This window comes from Emys orbicularis, chromosome 13, assembly GCF_028017835.1.
Source record: "Emys orbicularis isolate rEmyOrb1 chromosome 13, rEmyOrb1.hap1, whole genome shotgun sequence".
NCBI lineage: Eukaryota > Metazoa > Chordata > Testudines > Emydidae > Emys > Emys orbicularis.
The window spans coordinates 1961872-1979727 of NC_088695.1; the positions used below are offsets into that span (position 1 = coordinate 1961872).

Genomic DNA, 17856 nt, shown 5'->3' on the forward strand with positions numbered 1-17856 from the left:
TATGGTAGAGTCCTTCTTGGGTCCTGGCCTGGCCTGGTTTGTTATTGTAGGGTCTTTCATAAGCCCTAGGGCTCTGTGGACTGCTTTGTTATTCTAGGGTCTCTCGGGGATCTTCACAGGTTGGTTTGTTATTGTAGGGTCTTTCTTGAGTGCTGGGCTTGCACAGGGGCCAGTTTATTTTTGTAGGATCTCTTGAGGGTGTTGGAGACTGAGTGGGTCAATGTGTTATGGCAGGGTCTCTCAGAGACTGGTTTGTTATTGTAGGGTCGTTCAGGGGCTTCACAGGCCAGTTTGTTATTGTAGGGTCTCTCGGGGGCTGGTTTGTTATTGTAGGGTCTCTCAGGAATGGTTTGTTATTGTAGCATCTCTCAGGGGCCAGTTTGTTTTTGTAGGGTCTCTCGGGGGCCGGTTTGTTATTGTAGGGTCTCTGGGGAGGCAGGGTGCTGGGGGAGTCATGGGGAGCAGGGGCGGGGGGGTCTCTGGCTCAGTGCAGGGCCCAGAGCGCCAGCGCCCCCAGCAGGCCGGCATGGGGGGCACAGAGGGAGCGGGGGGCGCAGCTCCAGGGCCAGCGGGCGGGCAGGGCGGGGGGCGCGTTGCAGAGGTCGGTGTCGTTGCAGCAGGTGCGATTGTAGGAGAAGCCGAAGAAGGGGTCGAGGAGCCCGGCGGCGTCGCAGGAGGTCCCTGGGGGGTTGCAGCCCAGAGTGGACAGCGAGAAGAGGGGGCCTGGGGGGGAGATAAGCCTGTGTCAGGGGGGCGGACTCAGAATGACGCCAGCCCCCCCCCGCTCCCCACCTCCGGCCCCCCGCCCCTCAGGCCCCTGCCCCCCAAGCTCCACACCTCCAACCCCCTGCCCCCTAAAACCTCCAGCCCCCCACCTCTACCCCCTGGTCCCAGCTCCCCCTGCCCCACACCTCCAGGCCTCTGTCCTCCCCCCCCCAGCCTCACATCACCAGCCCCCTGCGCCCCCCCGGCAATGAGCCCCACAGCTCCAGCCCCTCCCAACCCCAGCCTTCCTGCTCCCAGCCCCGGCTAACTTGACACCTCCAGCCCCCCGGGCCCTACCCCACAGGGCGAGGCGGAAAATAGGGGGGAGAGCAGGAAAAGGAGGGGATGGATCAGAGAGGAAGGAGGGGGGCAGAGTGGGGCAGGGGCCCTGCATCTCCCAGGAGGGCCTGGCTCCCTCCCCCCCCCCCCCCCGAGGCCCAGCCCAGCGCCCCCCAGGGGGACTCACCAAAGGTGGCGACGTGGCTCCAGCAGACGCCCCCAGGGGGGGCCTTGCACGTCCCCTGGCCCCACACGCAGCCCTCATAGGGGTTTCCCACCTCGCACACACGGCACTCCAGCGCCCCCCCTGCCCGGAGAGACGGACACCCCGTCAGACCCACCGACACTCACCCCGCCCCCCAGAACTCCCCGACTCCCACCCTGGGGCCAGGTTGGAGCTGGCGCTCCTCAGAGGGGACAGGCCCCTGCCCCATTCCCTGCCCCCCTGAGCCAGCCAGTCCCACCCCGCCCCCCAGAGCCCCCCGACTCCCCACCCTGGGGCCAGGTGGGAGCTGGCGCCCCCTAGAGGGGACAGGCCCCTGTGTCCCATCCCCGCCCCCCCGGGCCAGTCCATCCCGCCCCGCCCCCCAGAGCCCCCCGACTCCCACCCTGGGGCCAGGTGGGAGCTGGCGCTCCCCAGAGGGGACAGGCCCCTGCCCCATTCCCTGCCCCCCTGAGACAGCCAGTCCTACCCCGCCGCCCAGAGCCTCCCGACTCCCCACCCTGGGGCTGGGTGGGAGCCGGCGCCCCCTAGAGGGACAGGCCCCTGTGTCCCATTCCCCACCCCCCTGAGCCAGCCCGTCCCGCCCCGGGGCCGGAGGGGACCCGTGCCCCTCGCAGGGGTCCCCGGCCCGCACCAGTGGCACAGCAGAGCAGGAAGGTGCCCGCGAGGAGCAGCGTCCGGCCCATGGCGCGGGCGGGCGAGCAGGCGGTCGAGGACACCGGACGCCTGCAGCCCCCTGAGCAATGGGGGGGTTGGGGGTCGGTCGCTGGGTCCCGGGCGAAGCAGGAGCCTGAAGTGGCCTCAGTCCAGCGCCGGCCGCTGCGTGTCTGGGGCCGGGTTCGTCCGAACACGCCCGAGTTTACTCTGCGCTTATCGGCCTGACGCAGCACGGGAGTGGGTAAAAGGTAGGAACAGGGAATGGGGCTGGGGCCTGTTCCCTCGAGGGGGCTCCAGCTCCCATCCGGCCCCAGGGTGGGGACTGGCTGGCTCTGGGGGGCAAGGAATGGGGCATGGGGCCTGTCCCCTCTAGGGGGCACCAGCTCCCATCCGGCCCCAGGGCAGGGACTGGCTGGCTCAGGGGCGTGGGGAATGGGGCAGGGGCCTGTCCCGTATAGGGTTGTCGGTTCCCATCCAGTCCCAGGGTGGGGACTGGCTGGCTCTGGGGGGCAAGGAATGGGGCACGGGGCCTGTCCCCTCTAGGGGGCACCGGCTCCCATCCGGCCCCAGGGCAGGGACTGGCTGGCCCAGGGGGGCAGGGAATGGGGCCGGCCACATCTCATTGATAGTCAGACCCACAGCTCCCAGGCGGGGGCAGGTCCAAACAAAATGGGGCAACTCCCCACTGGGGGGCGCTGCCTTTTGCCACCAGGGCCGGCTCACAGCCGGCGTCCCTGAGCTGGCATCATGGGGCTGGTCCATGCCCCAGCCCGGCCCCTGTCTCCTGGGAGCACCCCCCTCTCTCTGGGGTCCCCCCTTTCCCCTGGCCCAGGCTTCTCAGTCCCCTCCAAGTTCCCTTCATCCCCCGATCCCTTGTGACCCCCCAGATCCCCGGCCGGTTTCCAGCTGATTGACCGATCCTGGGGCATCTCCTTGTCTGATTTGACCCGGGTTTGGCCCCCACCCCGGACAGCCAGGGGGGCACACGCGCCGCCGGCCTCTGGCCCTGATCCCGGAGCAGCCGGATCCCTTTCGCTCCCACGGGGTAGCAATGCCACAGAGAGAGGGAAACCGAGGCACGCATCGGCTCCATACAAAGAGGACAGAACATTCCAACGTCTGGGTCCGGTTTCCTGACCCCCTGAGCCAGCCCCTCCCTGCCCCTTGTCTCCAGGCCCCTGGCTGTGTGATTTCCCCCCCCGCCCTTGCAGGCCGAGGCCTCCTCCTACCAGCACCGGGACATTTCACAAGCCGCCCAGCCCACCTGAGCCTTAATAAGTGTCTTGGGACTGGAGAGCGTTGATGTGACTCAGCGACCCGTGGGCCGGGAGCCTGGACGCCTGGGTTCTCTCCCCGGCTCTGGGGGAGGGGAGTGGGGGCTGGTGGGTTAGAACAGGGGGGCTGGGAGGCCGGACGCCTGGGTTCTCTCCCCGGCTTGGGGAGGGGAGTGGGGTCTGCTGGGTTAGAGCAGGTGGGCTGGGAGCCAGGACTCTTGGGTTCTCTCCCTGGCGCTGGGAGTGCAGTGGGGTCTGGTGGTTAGAGCAGGGGTGGCTGGGAGTCAGGACTCCTGGGTTCTCTCCCCAGGTTTTCTGAGTCACTTTGCAGTTCTCAAGGGTCATTGCAACCCTCTTCTGACAACACAAATCACTGCCTGACCCTGGGGGGGGCCGGAGCCAGAGCCTGAATTCAGCCCTGTGAGCTGTGACAGATCCACAGGTCACGAGGTTTTACAGTCTCCGCCAACACTGGACAAAACAAACAAAATCCTTATGCAGCATTTTTCACTGCTCAAGCAGAGCCCAGGGCTGGGCTAGCAGGGGCTGTGGGTCGGGAGTGAGGGGCACCGGCAGAGCTGGGGGGGGGCCCAGGGCTGGGCTGGCAGGGGCTGCGGGTCAGGAGTCAGTGGCACCGGCAGAGCTGGGGGGGGCAGGACTGGGCTAGCAGGGGCTGCGGGTCGGGAGTGAGGGGCACTGGCAGAGCTGGGGGGGGCAGGACTGGGCTGGCAGGGGCTGCGGGTCGGGAGTGAGGGGCACCGGCAGAGCTGGGAGGGGCCCAGGGCTGGGCTGGCAGGGGGCTGTGGGTCCGGAGTGAGGGGCACCGGCAGGGCTGGGGAGGGGGGGATGTCAGGGGGCTGCAGGTCGGGAGTGAGGGGCACCGGTAGGGCAGGGGGCTGCGGGTCGGGAGTGAGGGGCACCGGCAGAGCTGGGAGGGGCCCAGGGCTGGGCTGGCAGGGGGCTGTGGGTCCGGAGTGAGGGGCACCGGCAGGGCTGGGGAGGGGGGGATGTCAGGGGGCTGCAGGTCGGGAGTGAGGGGCACCGGTAGGGCAGGGGGCTGTGGGTCGGGAGTGAGGGGCACCGGCAGAGCTGGGGTTGAGTTTCCCACGCAGGCCGGGCCGGGAATGCGAAGCCGCCTGAGTCACCTCCTTTTCTCTGTGTCTGATTTTTCAATTCCCAGCATCTGGGCGTCGCCCTCTCCCGGGTCCTGCCCCCTGATTGGCTGCTGCCAGCCCCGCCGAGGGATAAATACCCAGATGGGCCCCACCTGCCTTAGTTTCCCCAGAGAAGCACTTGAGCGGTGGTTGTTTCTACCTGCCTGGTTCAGTCCTCTCCTTGCTTGGTCACTTTCAGCCTCCTCTGAGCTGCCCTGAAACCAGCTGGGATGAGCAAAGTTCTGCTCCTGGGCTTGTCCCTGCTGCTCTGCTGTGCCCTGGGTAAGTATTGGGGGGCTCCTGGGGGGCAGTGGCTGCTGGGAGGGTGGAGAATCGGGCTGGGGCTGGAGTCTGAGCTCCATGACCCAGGTGCAGGCGCCAGACCCTGGCTGAAGATCCTTGGGGGTGTTTTGCTTGCCTTGAAATCCCTGGGGACACTGGGGAGGGTGGGTGGGTCCCCTCCCCTGAGTACAGGAGGAGGGAATGTCTCTGGGTCTGTCAATTGCATTTTTGCCTGAGTAAATGAGGATTGGCCTGAGTTAAGTTGTGGCAAATGGGGGGGGGGGGGGGCGTGCAGGACTCCTGGGTTCTCTCCCTGGCTCTGGGAGGGGAGTGAGGTCTAGTGGTTGGAGGGTAGATCTGGGATCCAGGACTCCTGGGTTCTCTCCCTGGTTGTGGGAGTGGGGTGGGGTGTGGTGGTTAGAACAGGGTGGGGCTCAGAGATAGGACTCCTGGGTTCTCTCCTAGGCTGGGGAGGTGGGTGTGGGGGGGGTTACAGCAGGGGAGGCTGGGAGCCAGGGCTTGTGGGTTTTCTCCCTGGGAGGGGAGAGGGGTGTAGTGGGTTAGAGCAGGGGGGCTGGGAGCCAGGATTCCTGGGTTCTCCCTCCCTCTGGGAGGGGGTGGGGGCTGGTGGGTCAGAGCAGGGGGGCTGGGAGCCTGGACTCCTGGGTTCTCCCCAGGTCGCTGGGTGTCTTTAGGCAAACGGGTCCCTGCCCAGCACAGCTCGGGCGCTTCCAGCTCCCTTGGGGCAAGGCTGCCCCCAACCCAGCTTCTGCCTGCAAGTCCCAGCTCACCCAGGGGTAGGGGGGGACTTGAAACTGTCATTAATAAACTGCACTTTCAAGAGGGGACCTTGAAGTTGCTTTTCTTGTTGCTTTTTTTTTTCATCCTGAGGGCAGACTGGGGGCTTCTCTCCCCTCTTGGAGAGGGGAAATTACAAGGGGTTTTTTTTTTTTTAAGCTCCCTTCCCAGATGGAGAACCTTGAAACTGCTTTCCCCCCTCCAAGTTTAAAGGGGGAAGAGAGAGTCGTTTCACCGCTGTGTGTATTTGCGTGTTGTTTGAAATGCTTTCCCTTTGAAGAGGGTGATGGTGGGGAGACTCCTTTTAATTAACTTTTAATAACCAGAGACTCTCAAATTGGTGTCAGTCCCTTGTGTAACGTAGAAAGCGCTCTGGTCCCACAAGGGTGGGGTGACCGCCTTGCTCATCCACCCTGGGGCGCACACCGGGGAGATCAGCAGTGGCTCTGTTTTGTGGGTGTGGGGCGGGGGGGGGGGTGCTGTGGAACTGCATGACTGGTTTCAGGGCCGTGGGGGCGTCGAGTGGACGCTTGGAATGACTCAAAATCCTCTTGACTCGCTCAAGTGTCCCTGTGGGTGGCGATTGCGCCCTCTCTTGTGGCTGGCGCACTTGAAACACCCTGCTAGAACGCTGAACTCGGATAACCTCGGAGTTCTCTGCCCACTTAAGGGACTCTTGACATTCTTGTCTGTTCCCTGGCATGCACAGGACTGCATTGAAAGCTTAAATTCCTGGGGAGAGAACCCAGGAGTCCTGGCTCCCAGCCCCCCTGCTCTAACCACTAGCCCCCACTCCCCTCCCAGGGATAGAACCCAGGAGTCCTGACCTTCTCCCCAGCTGTGTGCTGTCACTGCTAGGTGATACAGGTAGCAGGATATGGGGCGTGTGCCCCAGTCCCTGGTGGCTCCCATCCTGGCTAACCCCATTCTGCCTGCGACAAAGATCCCTTGAGGATCCGGTCCTGCCCCGGCCATGGAGCGGGTAATATCTGTGCCCCAGGATTGCAGGGTGCTTTCCACGCTCCACCCCAGAGGCAGCTGCATTTCTCTGCTGGAACTGAGGGGAGCCAGCTGTGCTCCACCCCAGAAGCAGCCGCATCTCTGCATGGGGGACTCTCAGCGGTTAGGTAGCTTCCTACATGTCCCAATCGCCAGGGCTGGGTAAGTAGCTCGAGTGAGTCAGGGCCTCTGAGGTTGGTTCTCCGCCTGCCCCGCCCCCCAGTCTCTCACACACACCCTGTGGGGGGGGGGGTGCCCACGTGCAGGGTTTCGATGCCAGAGTCCTTCCCACCCCCTTGCACTTTGCCAATCCAGCAAGGAAAACCGCCACTGCAAGCTGCACCCAGATACCTCGCTCCAGTGGCTTGGCTTCGCTCTCTCTGGGGCGGTGAATATGGCTCAAAGTGAGGGGGGAAGAACCCAGGAGTCCTGGCTCCCAGCCCCCTGCTTGGAGCGACTCTCCACTGACTGACCTCCTGTCTTTCCATGCAGCTCACGGCCTCATCTGCAGGGTCTGCGAGTTCCAGGTGGGCAAGCTCTGCTTCCACTCCCGCAGCCCCTGCAAGGCGCAGGGGCAGCAAGTCTGTGAGACCACCAAGGCCTACATTGGTAAGTCCAAGGGATCCCCCAGCTTGGAGCCGGGGCTCCTCTGAATCTAGGGGGAGGAGCGGCAGACGCACACCCAGCCTCTAGGGGGAGCTCTGGGGGGGGGGGGGGGAGATGACTTTATTCTGCAGCAACTGGATGCTGTTGGAGACGAGGAACCAAGCTGGATGAATCCCTTGACGTAGTAGGTACCTAAGCACGGCCACACCTTAGGCGGGAGACTCCCACACGCCCAGGTTCGATCCCGGTGGAGGACCATCCCTCCAAAGGAAAGGGCAGGTTTTCTTTGCACTAGCCTTGGTTGCCTCTCAAGGGGGTCTCTCCAAGGGTGGCTGGGTCTCCAAGGGACCTCGCATGGGGGTGAGGGTTCCAGAGACCTGCATCCAAACTCCTGCAAGACGAGAGGAACACAAGATGATGGAGGTCTCCTAATTTCTCCATCAAGAACTAGAGTCCTGAGGCTGGAGAGCTCTCTTGGGAGGAGAAAGGGGGGATCTCTCTCTCGAAATGGGGGTGCCCTCCAGATGGGGGATGGAGAACGGGGGGAATGTCCCAAGGAGGCACCCTTTGCTCTTGAGACGTTACCTAACAAATCCAGGGTTTTCCTAGAAGCCAGCGTTTGGCTCTGGAGGGAACGGATGAAGGACAGCTCCAACTGTCCAGAGAGGTCCCGTGGGGTTTGCCCCCATCTCTGAGCTGGGCAGGGGGATAGGAGAAGGGGGTTACAGGGTGGTACTAAAGGTGTCTGCCTCAGATGCCCTCCTGCCCCATCTCACATGGTTTCCTGCTGCTGGGATCTGCCGGTGGAGATGTTTGGATTCTGTGTCAGTGGTGGATAAAGCTACTATAACTCACAGGCAAAACGCCTCCTGACTGCTGTCCCTGCCCCTCCTGTGACTTGTCCCCTAGAGAATAACAACCTACTACTGCTAGCTAGTGCTATGTCTATTGTCTAGCTCAAGGGGTGGAGGGCAGAGTCAGAGGTCCAGGGTTCAAATCCTGCTGATCATCCACCTTATGGGGGGTGGGATCACTTTCCAAGAGCTACTGCAAGAGCCTCCCACCTCCACTTCCCCTGCCCAGAGCTGGGGATAGAACAGGAATCCCTCCTCAAGCCAGGAATTGAACCTTGGCGTCCTGAACCCCTGCTCATGGCTGCCCTGGTCTCTCCCTGCAGGCAAGGTCCCGCTGTTCTCCAAGTACGGCTGCAGCCGGACCCGCGAGACCTGCAACATGACGGAGCAGAAGGACGCCGTCTTCGAGGTCAGCTACAATCGGACCTGCTGCGAGACAGACCTGTGCAATGCTGCTGGCCCTGCCCGGGCAGCCGGGCTTCCCCTGCTCTCTGGGCTGGGAGCCCTGCTGGGGTGGTGGTTGCTGAAATAACCCCCGGCTCTCCTCTTCCCGGCCCTAGCCTCCACACCCTCTCTGCTACACGCTTTCCCTCCCGGGTCCTCCTCGCCACACGCTTAATTAGCAGGCTCCACTCCACCCCTTCAAGTCACCTTTTCCTCTGGTCTTCTTCCACCAAGCCTATTGCCTTCTCCCTGGTCTTCTCTATCCCACACATAGCTGCCTCCTTTCCTTTCCCATGTCCTCTGTAGGTCTGCCACAGCCTAGGAAGGGGACCAGGGAAAGCCAGCTACTACAGGCAGGATGGGGGGGTACCTCAGCCCCCCTGAATCTGCCACCTGCCTTCTGAAGGGTTTTGATGCGCACACACACACTCAGAGAATCTAATCTCATCTTCTGGCCTGTGTCTCGAAGGGGTGAAGTGATGACCGACCCTGAGCTAAAGGAGAGAGACGCTTGCTATTTTAGACACAACACTGGAGGGGGGGTCTTCTCCCTGGAAGCCTCTGCAAACCCTAGCTCAGGACAGGTCTGAATACCCCATGGGCAGGAGACCATCCTCCTCTTTTCCACAGAGGCTGGCGGGACAAAACCCTGTGGTCCTATGGTTGAGTTGGAGGCAGCTGTACCCCCCCCCAAATCTCTCTTGCTCACCCACAGTTCTCCTGAAGGCATGTCCCCCAAGCTAAGAAGCATAGGCAGCTCCTTACCCCCACCCCCAGTGGAGAACAAAGGTCCTGGATCTTTGTCCCAGACATTAGACAGTGGGTTGGTTTGGGGTCTTCTGTGGTATCTCAAGACCTGTGGGAAGCTGATGGATAATTGAGTCCTTTAGGCCTGAGCAGAGGGTGAAACTGTGGATCCGAGCAGTTCCACACCACTTGTTCCCATGGGGAACATCCGCTCTAAATCTCCAGCGGAGAGCAGGTGGCCTTCGCAGAATCACTTGTGAGCCCTCCCAGGGCATGCCGGTGAGATGGCAAAGCTGGAGAAGGATAAAGGCTGGCTACAGAGGCACAAATCCACCGGGTCCTTTCTGGTGTGTCAATTATAACTCTCTGCGTGTCTCCATGACCGAACCAGCTCGCCGTGGTGTCTGTTCAGAAAGTGTCGCTTCCCTCGAGAGGTCTGGGTGGTTTTTTAATACTTTGTATGTACAGTGAATGGATTAATTAAAAAAAAAAAGTGGCTTCCTAGTCTCGAAGTTGTCATCTCGGTGGCTGTGGTCACTCGCCCGGAGACATCACAGCTCTTAGAAGAGCCCTGAGAATGGTTCAAGACCTGGACACCTCCTTAGGGTAATACAAATAATTAACAGGGCCTCTGTCAGGGAGCAGTGCTAGGCGCTGTACAAACACACAAAACCAAAATGGACTCTTTCCCCAAGAAGCTCAAATACAGGCAGGGGAGCAGAGGGAGACCATGTTGGTCAGTGTTAGACCGTGGTATCAGCACTGTCCAGTGGTGGTTGGGTTTTTTGTAGACCCCCCTGGCAAAGGAGTGAGGAGAAGGATAAGTGAGTTAGTTTTGTGGGTCTTTACAGGTAGCTCTTCCACGTATGAGGGCCAGCCGGGAGAAAGCTCAAAGGGGCTTGTCTGAAAATGTATCAAGGGGGTTTTGGGATCACAGGCTCCTCTGAGGTGAGGGATGACAAGTCAGCTGGGAAGGGTCAGTGGTGGCATTGGACGTGAAGACAAGAAGCTTGTGTTGGATACGCTGGAGGAGGGGGAGCCGGAGGAGGCTGATGTGGTCTCAGCTGCGCGGGAGCTTTGTGGACAGAACTGAGCGGGGCAAGATTGCGTTTGTGAGGGCCAGGGGAGAGGATGGTCCAGAAATCGAGATGCACGTCTGGACTGGAGGCTTAGCCGGGTGGAGGGATAGGAACGGCTGCAACTTGGAGATGCTACGCAATGGACATCTTGCGTTCAGCCCAATCTGGGGGCGGGGTGGCCCGAAGTACTTTTGCAAGGCAGAGGCAGGCAGGGAAACAGGAAATATTGGTTTCATTGGCAGATACATTCCCATCAGACACGGTGATTTGATGAAACTTTTGCACCAGGTCCAGGATACAAGTTCTGCCCCCCCCCCCAAAAAAAAGTGTTCCCCCCTCGGAGGAATCAGAGGGTGACAGCACTTACTTGGGGAAGGACCAAGGGATCAAATTCCAGCTTTCCTGATGCTGACATGGGAGGGGGGAGATGTGGATTCAGTGGGTCTCCCCCACTCCAAGTGCGCTGACCATCCACCGGGTTTGGGGGGGGGGTCTCTCTTCTTCCCACTGTTCCACTTGGTACAAACAATTAAATATTCCTTGATGCTGGGATTTCAACCTGACTGTCAGAACCACTAGCATCTAGAGTCTGTCTCTCTCTCTCTCTCTCTCATTCTCTGGGTTTTTGGGGAGGGGGCAGAAAAGTTTCAAAGGTCTCAATTTCCTCCAAGTGCAGAACCAGGAACTCTTTATTTTTTTTTTCCCCTCCCCCCTTCAATCTCAAATTTCTGATAACCAGCCACTGGTTCTCGCCCGGCCTGTCTCCACTAGATGAACGAGCTCTTTGGTACCAGGTAGTTTCCCCCCTGGGAAGTTACTGCTACACTAAGTCACCGGCCAGTTTTGGGGGTGAGTTAAACATGGGGGGGGCTTTGGTCAGATTGCCAGCTAGGGCTGTATAGACTGTCACACCCAAATGGTGATTCCTCCGGGAAAGCCTTGATCTTACCAAATCTCCCCCGAGCGGGGCCGCACTTTGCTAGGACCTTTTTCCCAGATACCTTCTGAGGAGCTGCTGGCCCTCAACCAGTCCTTTTCTAGCCGTGTGTCTCCAGTGCTTCTCTTCCAACTGGGAAGTCATCTTCGCTCCCATTTAATATTTCTGAGGGTACGGCAGAGTCTCATAAACTCGAGGACCATCCATGAATGTCACTGACGTGCTGTTTAGTCTCTCAAATCCTTCCAACGTCATTCTTTGTATTTAGCATCACTAGTTGCGCACATAAACCCAAGCCAATCTGAACAATTTGTAAGATTTGGCTACCAAAATATATTCTAGTCTAGCTCCATGCTGCTAACATCCATCATTTAATCATACGGTGACTTTTTAAGAGTTGTTTTTCTTTTAAAGTTGGGTACCTCAGCTACTTTTGAGCCGTCGTTAATTTCATTCTTCCCCCTTCATGTGTTAATTAATGCGCCTACTTTAGTCTAATGCTACTTTCCCCCTTGACGAACTTTTAAATGTTCACCTTACCCCCTGTAGTTTAGCATCAGCTCATTTATGTTGGTGGTGAAAGACCAAGTTAAAACACATCATCTGACCATTTCTTTCAGGACGAATTAGAAAGATCTCCAAAAATATCACACCTGGCTCTGTATATGATGAAAACCACTTCAAGCCGGGGGTGCTGCACCCCTAGTTCCAACATTTATAACTTTTTTTTTAAAAGGCTACGTATCTGACTGATAGTTCTTAGCCCAAGATTCCTGGGCAGTGTCTGAAACCCAGACATTGGAGCACCAGGACATTGAACGTGACATGAATTAAAAGTGGTAGAACTGATTTTTTCCAGTGTCTACACTTAGCTAAATGGAGAAAGCAAAGCACAGCCAGGCTGCAGAATAGAAAACCTGGGATCGTTCCCTGCTGTGAAGAAACAAGCCGTCCCTGCCCTCCAGAAATCAGTGCCGAAAACAAAGCCTTTGGTTAAACTCTCTCTGGCTTTGAGAGAGGAAAGCTTGGGCCAGCAGGGGGCGCTGTAGGAGAGCATTTGGGGGCTTCAGGCTGGCTGTGCAGGGATAGAGATCGCAGGGCTGGGCTAGCAGGGGCTGCGGGTCGGGAGCCGGCGTGCAAGCAGGGTGTACGCGGTACCGGCAAGAGATGTTTAGGGGGTACGGGGTACCGGAAAGACTTGGGGCTAGGAAGGGCTTTCGTTCTTTATAAGGCTTTCACAGCACAATGCATGTGCTGACAAACTGAAAGGTTTTGTTTGAGTTTGTTAGCATGTGTATTGTGCTGTTAAATCGGTCAGGTGTCCTCAAGAGGGAAGCGGTGTGTGTGCGTGCGGGGTGGAGGGACGGAAGGTGTTTAAACAGTGGTTTTGATTCTGTTTCTCCCCATTGGTCTGAATTATCCGTGACAGACTGGAAAATGTAGCCGACCTTAATTTTCTAGGGAATTTGTAGAAAGTTTAACAGCCCCGATTGTTTTCAGTGTTAATCAGTTAGCCTGGCTAAAGGTGCAGTCACACCCGAACAGCAAAAAATTAACCTGGCCTCTTAGGCTAAACGGAGTCAGGTCAGGCTCCATCTCTGTTGTTACATAACAGAGAACAAAACTCCAGGGGGCATGGTGCTGGCACACATAGGCGCCGACTCCATGGGTGCTCCGGGGCTGGAGCACCCACGGGGAAAAATTAGTGGGTGCTCTGCACCCACTGGCAGCCAAGCTCCCCGCCCCGCCCCACCTCATTTCCTCCCCCAACAAGTGCACCATGTCCCCGCTCCTCCCAGCTCTTCCCATCAGCAAACAGCTCCGGGAGGGTGGGGGGAGGAGCGGGAACATGGTGCCCTCAGGGGAGGAGGAAGGGCCGGGATGGTGATTTGGGGAAGGGGCTGCAATGGGGGTGGGGGGAGCGGAGTTGGGGCGGGGACTTTGGGGAAGGGGTTGGAATGGGGGCGGGAGGGGCGGGGCAGTGGTGGAGTCGGGGCGGGGCTGGGGGCAGAGGGGGGTCGAGCCCCTCCCCTCCCCCCGGCGCCAGTAGAAGTCGGCGCCTATGGTCTCAGGTATGTGGTGTGATTTTTCCGAATCTCTTTGGGGACTAGTCATGTCGGTGAAAAAGCCGCTACTTACGATTCTGTTGTTCCTGTGCATGTATCATCTTGGTATCTGAAGTGCTGAATATTAGCTCTGTTCACTCCGTGTTTGCTCCTGTGGGGACGCCCACGAGGTATGTAGCCAGCACGGGAAGGGACACGTCAAGGTGAATGGCCCGTTACGGATCCCTCCGCTCACCGTGGAAAATGCCTGTCGACACTGAATGGGTGTTTTGTAGACGTAGGTCGGGGTGATGGACGTGGACCTTGCCCGTGTGACGCCAAACACCGGGAGAACAGATTTCCCTTCGCTCGGCACTTGGCAGATGCTAAAAGGCCTGGCCTGGAAAAATCTCTGTTTTGCGTCTTTCCTGCTCCGGCCTCTGGACTATGAACATCTACAAACGGGAGCTTTCAAACCCCCTCCCCCTGCCCTGCCTCCCGGCCGCGCTCACCAGCCCTGCTGGGAGGCGACTGTGTCTGCCGGGCTGAGCTGGCAGCGCAGCCAGGGCTGGTCCCAGGGCCGGGAATCGCTCCAGCCCCTCGGGAGTGGTGAGATCAGCCAGGCCAGGGCCTGCCCCGGACGGAGTCCCTCAAGATGCCCAGCCAAGCTCCCCGCACTGTCCCCTTCCTCCCCCCCGCCCCCGGCTGAGACCGGCCAGGCTGCTGCCCCACTCCCAGGCGGCTCAGCTCCGGGGAGACAGGTGGGGCCCCACAGGTGGTGGGAAGCAGAGACTGCCCGGAGCCGGAGGTGCACTGGGGTCCGGCCAGGGGGCCGAGAGGAGCAGGGGGTGGGGCCGAGGGGAGTAAATGGTGGGCAGGGGGAGCCAGCGGGGTCTTGGGGAACAGGGCAAGCGGAGCAGCCCAGGGCCCCTTCTGAGCATGGGCCCGGCTCCATGGCACCCTTGGAGCTGTTGTAAACCCAGCACTGTTGCTGATTTCTCCCTTGAAGGGACAAAGATCAGATGGCTGCCGACCTTCTCCCACGCGTCCGCAGCCTTTGATACCTGTGGTGTAAGCAACGTAGCCCTGGCTTGAGTGGTTTTGTTCTTTCCTCTCCAGATGCTCCCCAGACCAGGTTCCCCCCTCCCCGCCCCCTGAACTCCCCTGGAGGGTGCACGGCCCCCCCATGAGCCGAGCCCAGCCCACCCCATCCTGGCAGCCCCCGCCCTGAGTCCACTCAGTGGCTTTGCCGGGCTTGGGCCGCTGCAGCAGCTCGGCAGGGAGGAGCTGCCTTCTGGGGGCTCCTGGGGGCTCCTGCAGCAGATGCATGCGGGCAGAGGCCCCCGTTCACCCCCCAGCTGCCCCCTCGCCGTGCTCGGGCTCTGCGGCTCCCGGGCGTGTGAGCCGCCGCCGCCACTGCCCCTCCCGGAGCCAGCTCAGGGCCCTGCGCCCCGGTGGCTCACATGCCCGGGAGCCGCAGAGCCCGAGCGTGGCGAGGGGGCAGCTGGGGGGCGCATGGGGGCCTCTGCCCGCATGCATCTGCTGCAGCCTGCAGGAGCCCCCCGGGGGGGTGCCAGGCCACAGCCTGGGCAGGAGGGGTGGGGGGCGCGGCTGCTCCTCACTAGCGGCGCTGCCGCCTTTGCAGGGCTCCTGCCCCCCTGCGCCGCGCCAGCTCCTCCATGGCTGGGGCTCACCTCCCCCGCAAACCGACGCTCTGGCTCTCCGGTGCCTCCGGAAGGCAGTTCCTCCCTGCCACTCCAGGGCACCGCTTTTTGGCGCCCCCAGGCCCATCCTTAGGATTTATGGGGCCCTATGCAGTATTATTAAACTGGTGCCCCTATGCCCCACGGCAGCCTGGGCTTGCAGCCCGGCGGGGGCGGAGGGACAAGGCAGAAAGAATAAGAAGACGCCCGGCCCGCCTCACGGTGGCGGAGAGTCACAGTTCCCCACAGAGACCCCTGTGCCCTCTCCCTCACGCAGAATGGACATGCAGAAGGTACCTAACTAAAAGCACTAAACTTGGGAATAAAAAGTGTCAGTCACAGGTTTTTTGATACGCCCTGAAGTTTGTCAGACATTTATTTGCAAATACTTTGTAGTAAGGGTGAGTCAGCTGTCTTGCTGAATACAACATTAAATATTATGGAATACATGATGCATCTCTTCTCTGTTTTACATTTTCTTAATCAGTATTTCTAAGCTGATTTTATATTTTAAATGTACTCTTAAGCCTTCATAAAGTAATCATTCCAGATTACAACATCTTTAACTCACTGAAACAGACATTATTTTAAATTAATCAGTCACAGAGGTTTAGTGTGTTCATAACAATGTTCATTGCTTTTAGAAAAAGGGAACACTAATTCACTGTGTGTGAGCTCCATAACAATAGACATGTTTATGAAATGTTACCAACTTTAAAAAATATGTTTTCAAAGATTTTAGGCATCACAGAGGATTTTATATCTTACTAAGGTACTGATTTTGCTGGAGGGTTCTCTTAAAACTAGTTCATCAGATAGTCAGAAGTAAAGAAAGGGAAACTCTTTGTCCGGCTATCTGGAAGGAAAGGGCTGTTGCTTCCTTCAACTGGGGGGGGGGGTGGAGTAGAGAGGGGGTGAAGGGAGAAATGGATGGACAGAAAGGACAGGAAGACTTTGGAAGTAAGTTTTTTTACTATAGTAATTAAAATGTGTATTTTAGATAAGGATGGTCTTTTGAAGAATTTATTTTAAAAAGCCATATGTCTGAAGAGCCAAGCATTTAAGGCTAAAGATGATTGTGCATCTAAAAATTATGCAAGGATTTTTGAGAGATGTGATTTTATAATCTTCACCAACTCGCTAATGAAATATTTTTAAATCAAATTTTACACGAAGGTCCTGTAGACTGACATGTTCTGAGTAAATATGACAGTCATGCACAACTGTTTTTGTCAGTACATTCAGAAACCTACAGTAGATACCTGGGGGTTGGCAAATGCCTGTGAAATGGCTTCATTGCCCCTTGAATGGCTCTTTAACAATTTCAGTGTTGTGCTAATAGGTCTGGCAGGCTGGAGACTTTTTCTCTTTTAACTACTAGATCCCCTTCCCAGGAAGACTCGGAGCCTGCAGGAAGGGTCCCATGAGTGCAGTACCAGCAAGAAATTATTTCTGCTTGCACCACTGGTCAGGAGTGAGGGGCACTGGCAGAGCTGGGGGGGGGGGGGGAGGCAGGGCTGGGCTGGCAGGGGCTGCGGGTCGGGAGTGAGGGGCACTGGCAGATCTGGGGGGTCAGGGCTGGGCTGGCAGGGGCTGCAGGTCTGGAGTGAGGGGCACTGGCAGAGCTGGGGGGAGCCCAGGGCTGGGCTAGCAGGGGGCTGCAAGTTGGGAGTGAGGGGCACTGGCAGATCTGGGGGGGGCAGGGCTGGGCTAGTCGGGGCTGCGGGTCGGGAGTGAGGAGCACCGGCAGAGCTGGGGGGGACCAGGGCCTGGCTAGCAGGGGCTGCAAGTTGGGAGTGAGGGGCACCGGCAGACCTGGGATCAGGGCCAGCTCCAGGCACCAGCCGAGCAAGCTCGTGCTTGGGGCGGCAGATTCTAAGGGGCAGCATTCCGCCCAATCCGTTTTTTCCCCCCCTGCTTTTCTTTTTGGTTCGGCGCTCCGGCCGCCCTGTAGGGGACGGCGGTGCGGAGGAGGGGAGCGCCCTGCTGGGAGCGGGCTGCGTGCTCCGTCTGCCCCAGCTGGTGCCAGGTCTGCAGCAAGCCCAGCAGCCCGCGTCCTTCCCTTCCCGCCGACCGGAGCGGCGCGGAGCCCTCCCGGCAGGTGGCGCGGCGGCAAGAGCCGCGTGGCAGTGCCCCGCTGAAGGAAGCCCTGGCCCCCCCTTCTCTCTCTCCCCCCCGCTCCCTCTCCCTCCCACCCCCACCCCCACTGCCCGGGGCACGTCTGCAGCGCCGGGAGTCTCCCTGCACCCTGGCTCCGGCCGCCCCGCAGGTTGTTTTTTTTTTTGCTTGGGGCGGCAAAAAAGCCAGAGCCAGCCCTGGCTGGGGTGGGCAGAGCTGGGCTAGCAGGAGCTGCAGGTCAGGGGTGAGGGGCACCGGCACAGCTGGGGGGGCAGGGCTGGGCTGGCAGGGGGCTGCAGGTCGGGAGTGAGGGGCATTGGCAGAGCTGGGGGGGCAGGGCTGGGCTAGCGGGGCCTGTGGGTCAGCAGTGAGGGGCACCGGCAGGGCTGGAGGTGAAGGGGGTGGAGGAGCCATTCTCTGGGGGTTGCTGACATGGGACAGGGGTGCACATTGGTTCCCGGAGTGGCAAGGACCAAACAGAATCTGAGGTCTTCATAAATTTAGCATTCCAAGTGTCTGAATTCCACAGCCAGGACTCCTGGGTTCTCTCCCAGCTCTGGGAGGGAAGTGGGGGCTGGTGGGTTAGAGCAGAGGGGGCTGGGAGCCAGGACTCCTGGGTTCTATTTTTACCTGTGCAGCTGACTTACCTAGTGTCTTTAGTTAGTCCCCAGCCCCTCCGTCCTCCCCCACCCCCCCGGTGTAATTCCCGTCTCCCTGGGAAGCTGATCCGGCCCCGGAGACTGCGCCCTGCTCTGACCCATGAGGTCGGGGGGGTCTCCCCGCTTTGGGGGCAGGCGATGCCCCTTGGCCCGCAGTCTGGCTTCCTGCCTCCTTCCTCAGCGGGTGGGGGGAGCTGTTAGGCAATAATGTGCCTTCCCCCCCCGGGGGGGTT

At 59.5% G+C, this 17856-nt stretch overlaps 2 protein-coding genes across 2 annotated transcripts; one reads left to right on the forward strand and one right to left on the reverse strand.

Moving 5' to 3' along the window:
- Positions 1-484: 484 nt before the first annotated feature.
- LOC135887815 (lymphocyte antigen 6 complex locus protein G6c-like) lies at positions 485-1953 on the reverse strand. The gene is made up of 3 exons (XM_065415584.1): positions 1902-1953; positions 1232-1351; positions 485-723 (listed from the first exon to the last, which is right to left on the reverse strand). The coding sequence occupies exons 1-3, from the start codon at positions 1951-1953 to the stop codon at positions 485-487; spliced, it is 411 nt and encodes a 136-aa protein (XP_065271656.1).
- Positions 1954-4582: 2629 nt separating this feature from the next.
- Positions 4583-8423, forward strand: LOC135887674 (lymphocyte antigen 6 complex locus protein G6c-like). Its single transcript, XM_065415400.1, has 3 exons — positions 4583-4634; positions 6924-7040; positions 8215-8423. Exons 1-3 carry the CDS (start codon positions 4583-4585, stop codon positions 8421-8423), a joined length of 378 nt encoding a protein of 125 aa, XP_065271472.1.
- Positions 8424-17856: the final 9433 nt, after the last annotated feature.

Bases quoted from the DNA above. Each gene is read 5' to 3' on its own strand.
- LOC135887815 (XM_065415584.1), bottom strand. From the start codon at position 1,953: ATGGGCCGGACGCTGCTCCTCGCGGGCACCTTCCTGCTCTGCTGTGCC. The intron at 1,352-1,901 runs GTGCGGGCCGGG...CTCTCCGGGCAG, and splicing joins CCTGCTCTGCTGTGCCACTG to GGGGGGCGCTGGAGTGCCGT. The intron at 724-1,231 runs GTGAGTCCCCCT...TCTCCCCCCCAG, and splicing joins GAGCCACGTCGCCACCTTTG to GCCCCCTCTTCTCGCTGTCC.
- LOC135887674 (XM_065415400.1), top strand. From the start codon at position 4,583: ATGAGCAAAGTTCTGCTCCTGGGCTTGTCCCTGCTGCTCTGCTGTGCC. The intron at 4,635-6,923 runs GTAAGTATTGGG...CTTTCCATGCAG, and splicing joins GCTGCTCTGCTGTGCCCTGG to CTCACGGCCTCATCTGCAGG. The intron at 7,041-8,214 runs GTAAGTCCAAGG...CTCTCCCTGCAG, and splicing joins GACCACCAAGGCCTACATTG to GCAAGGTCCCGCTGTTCTCC.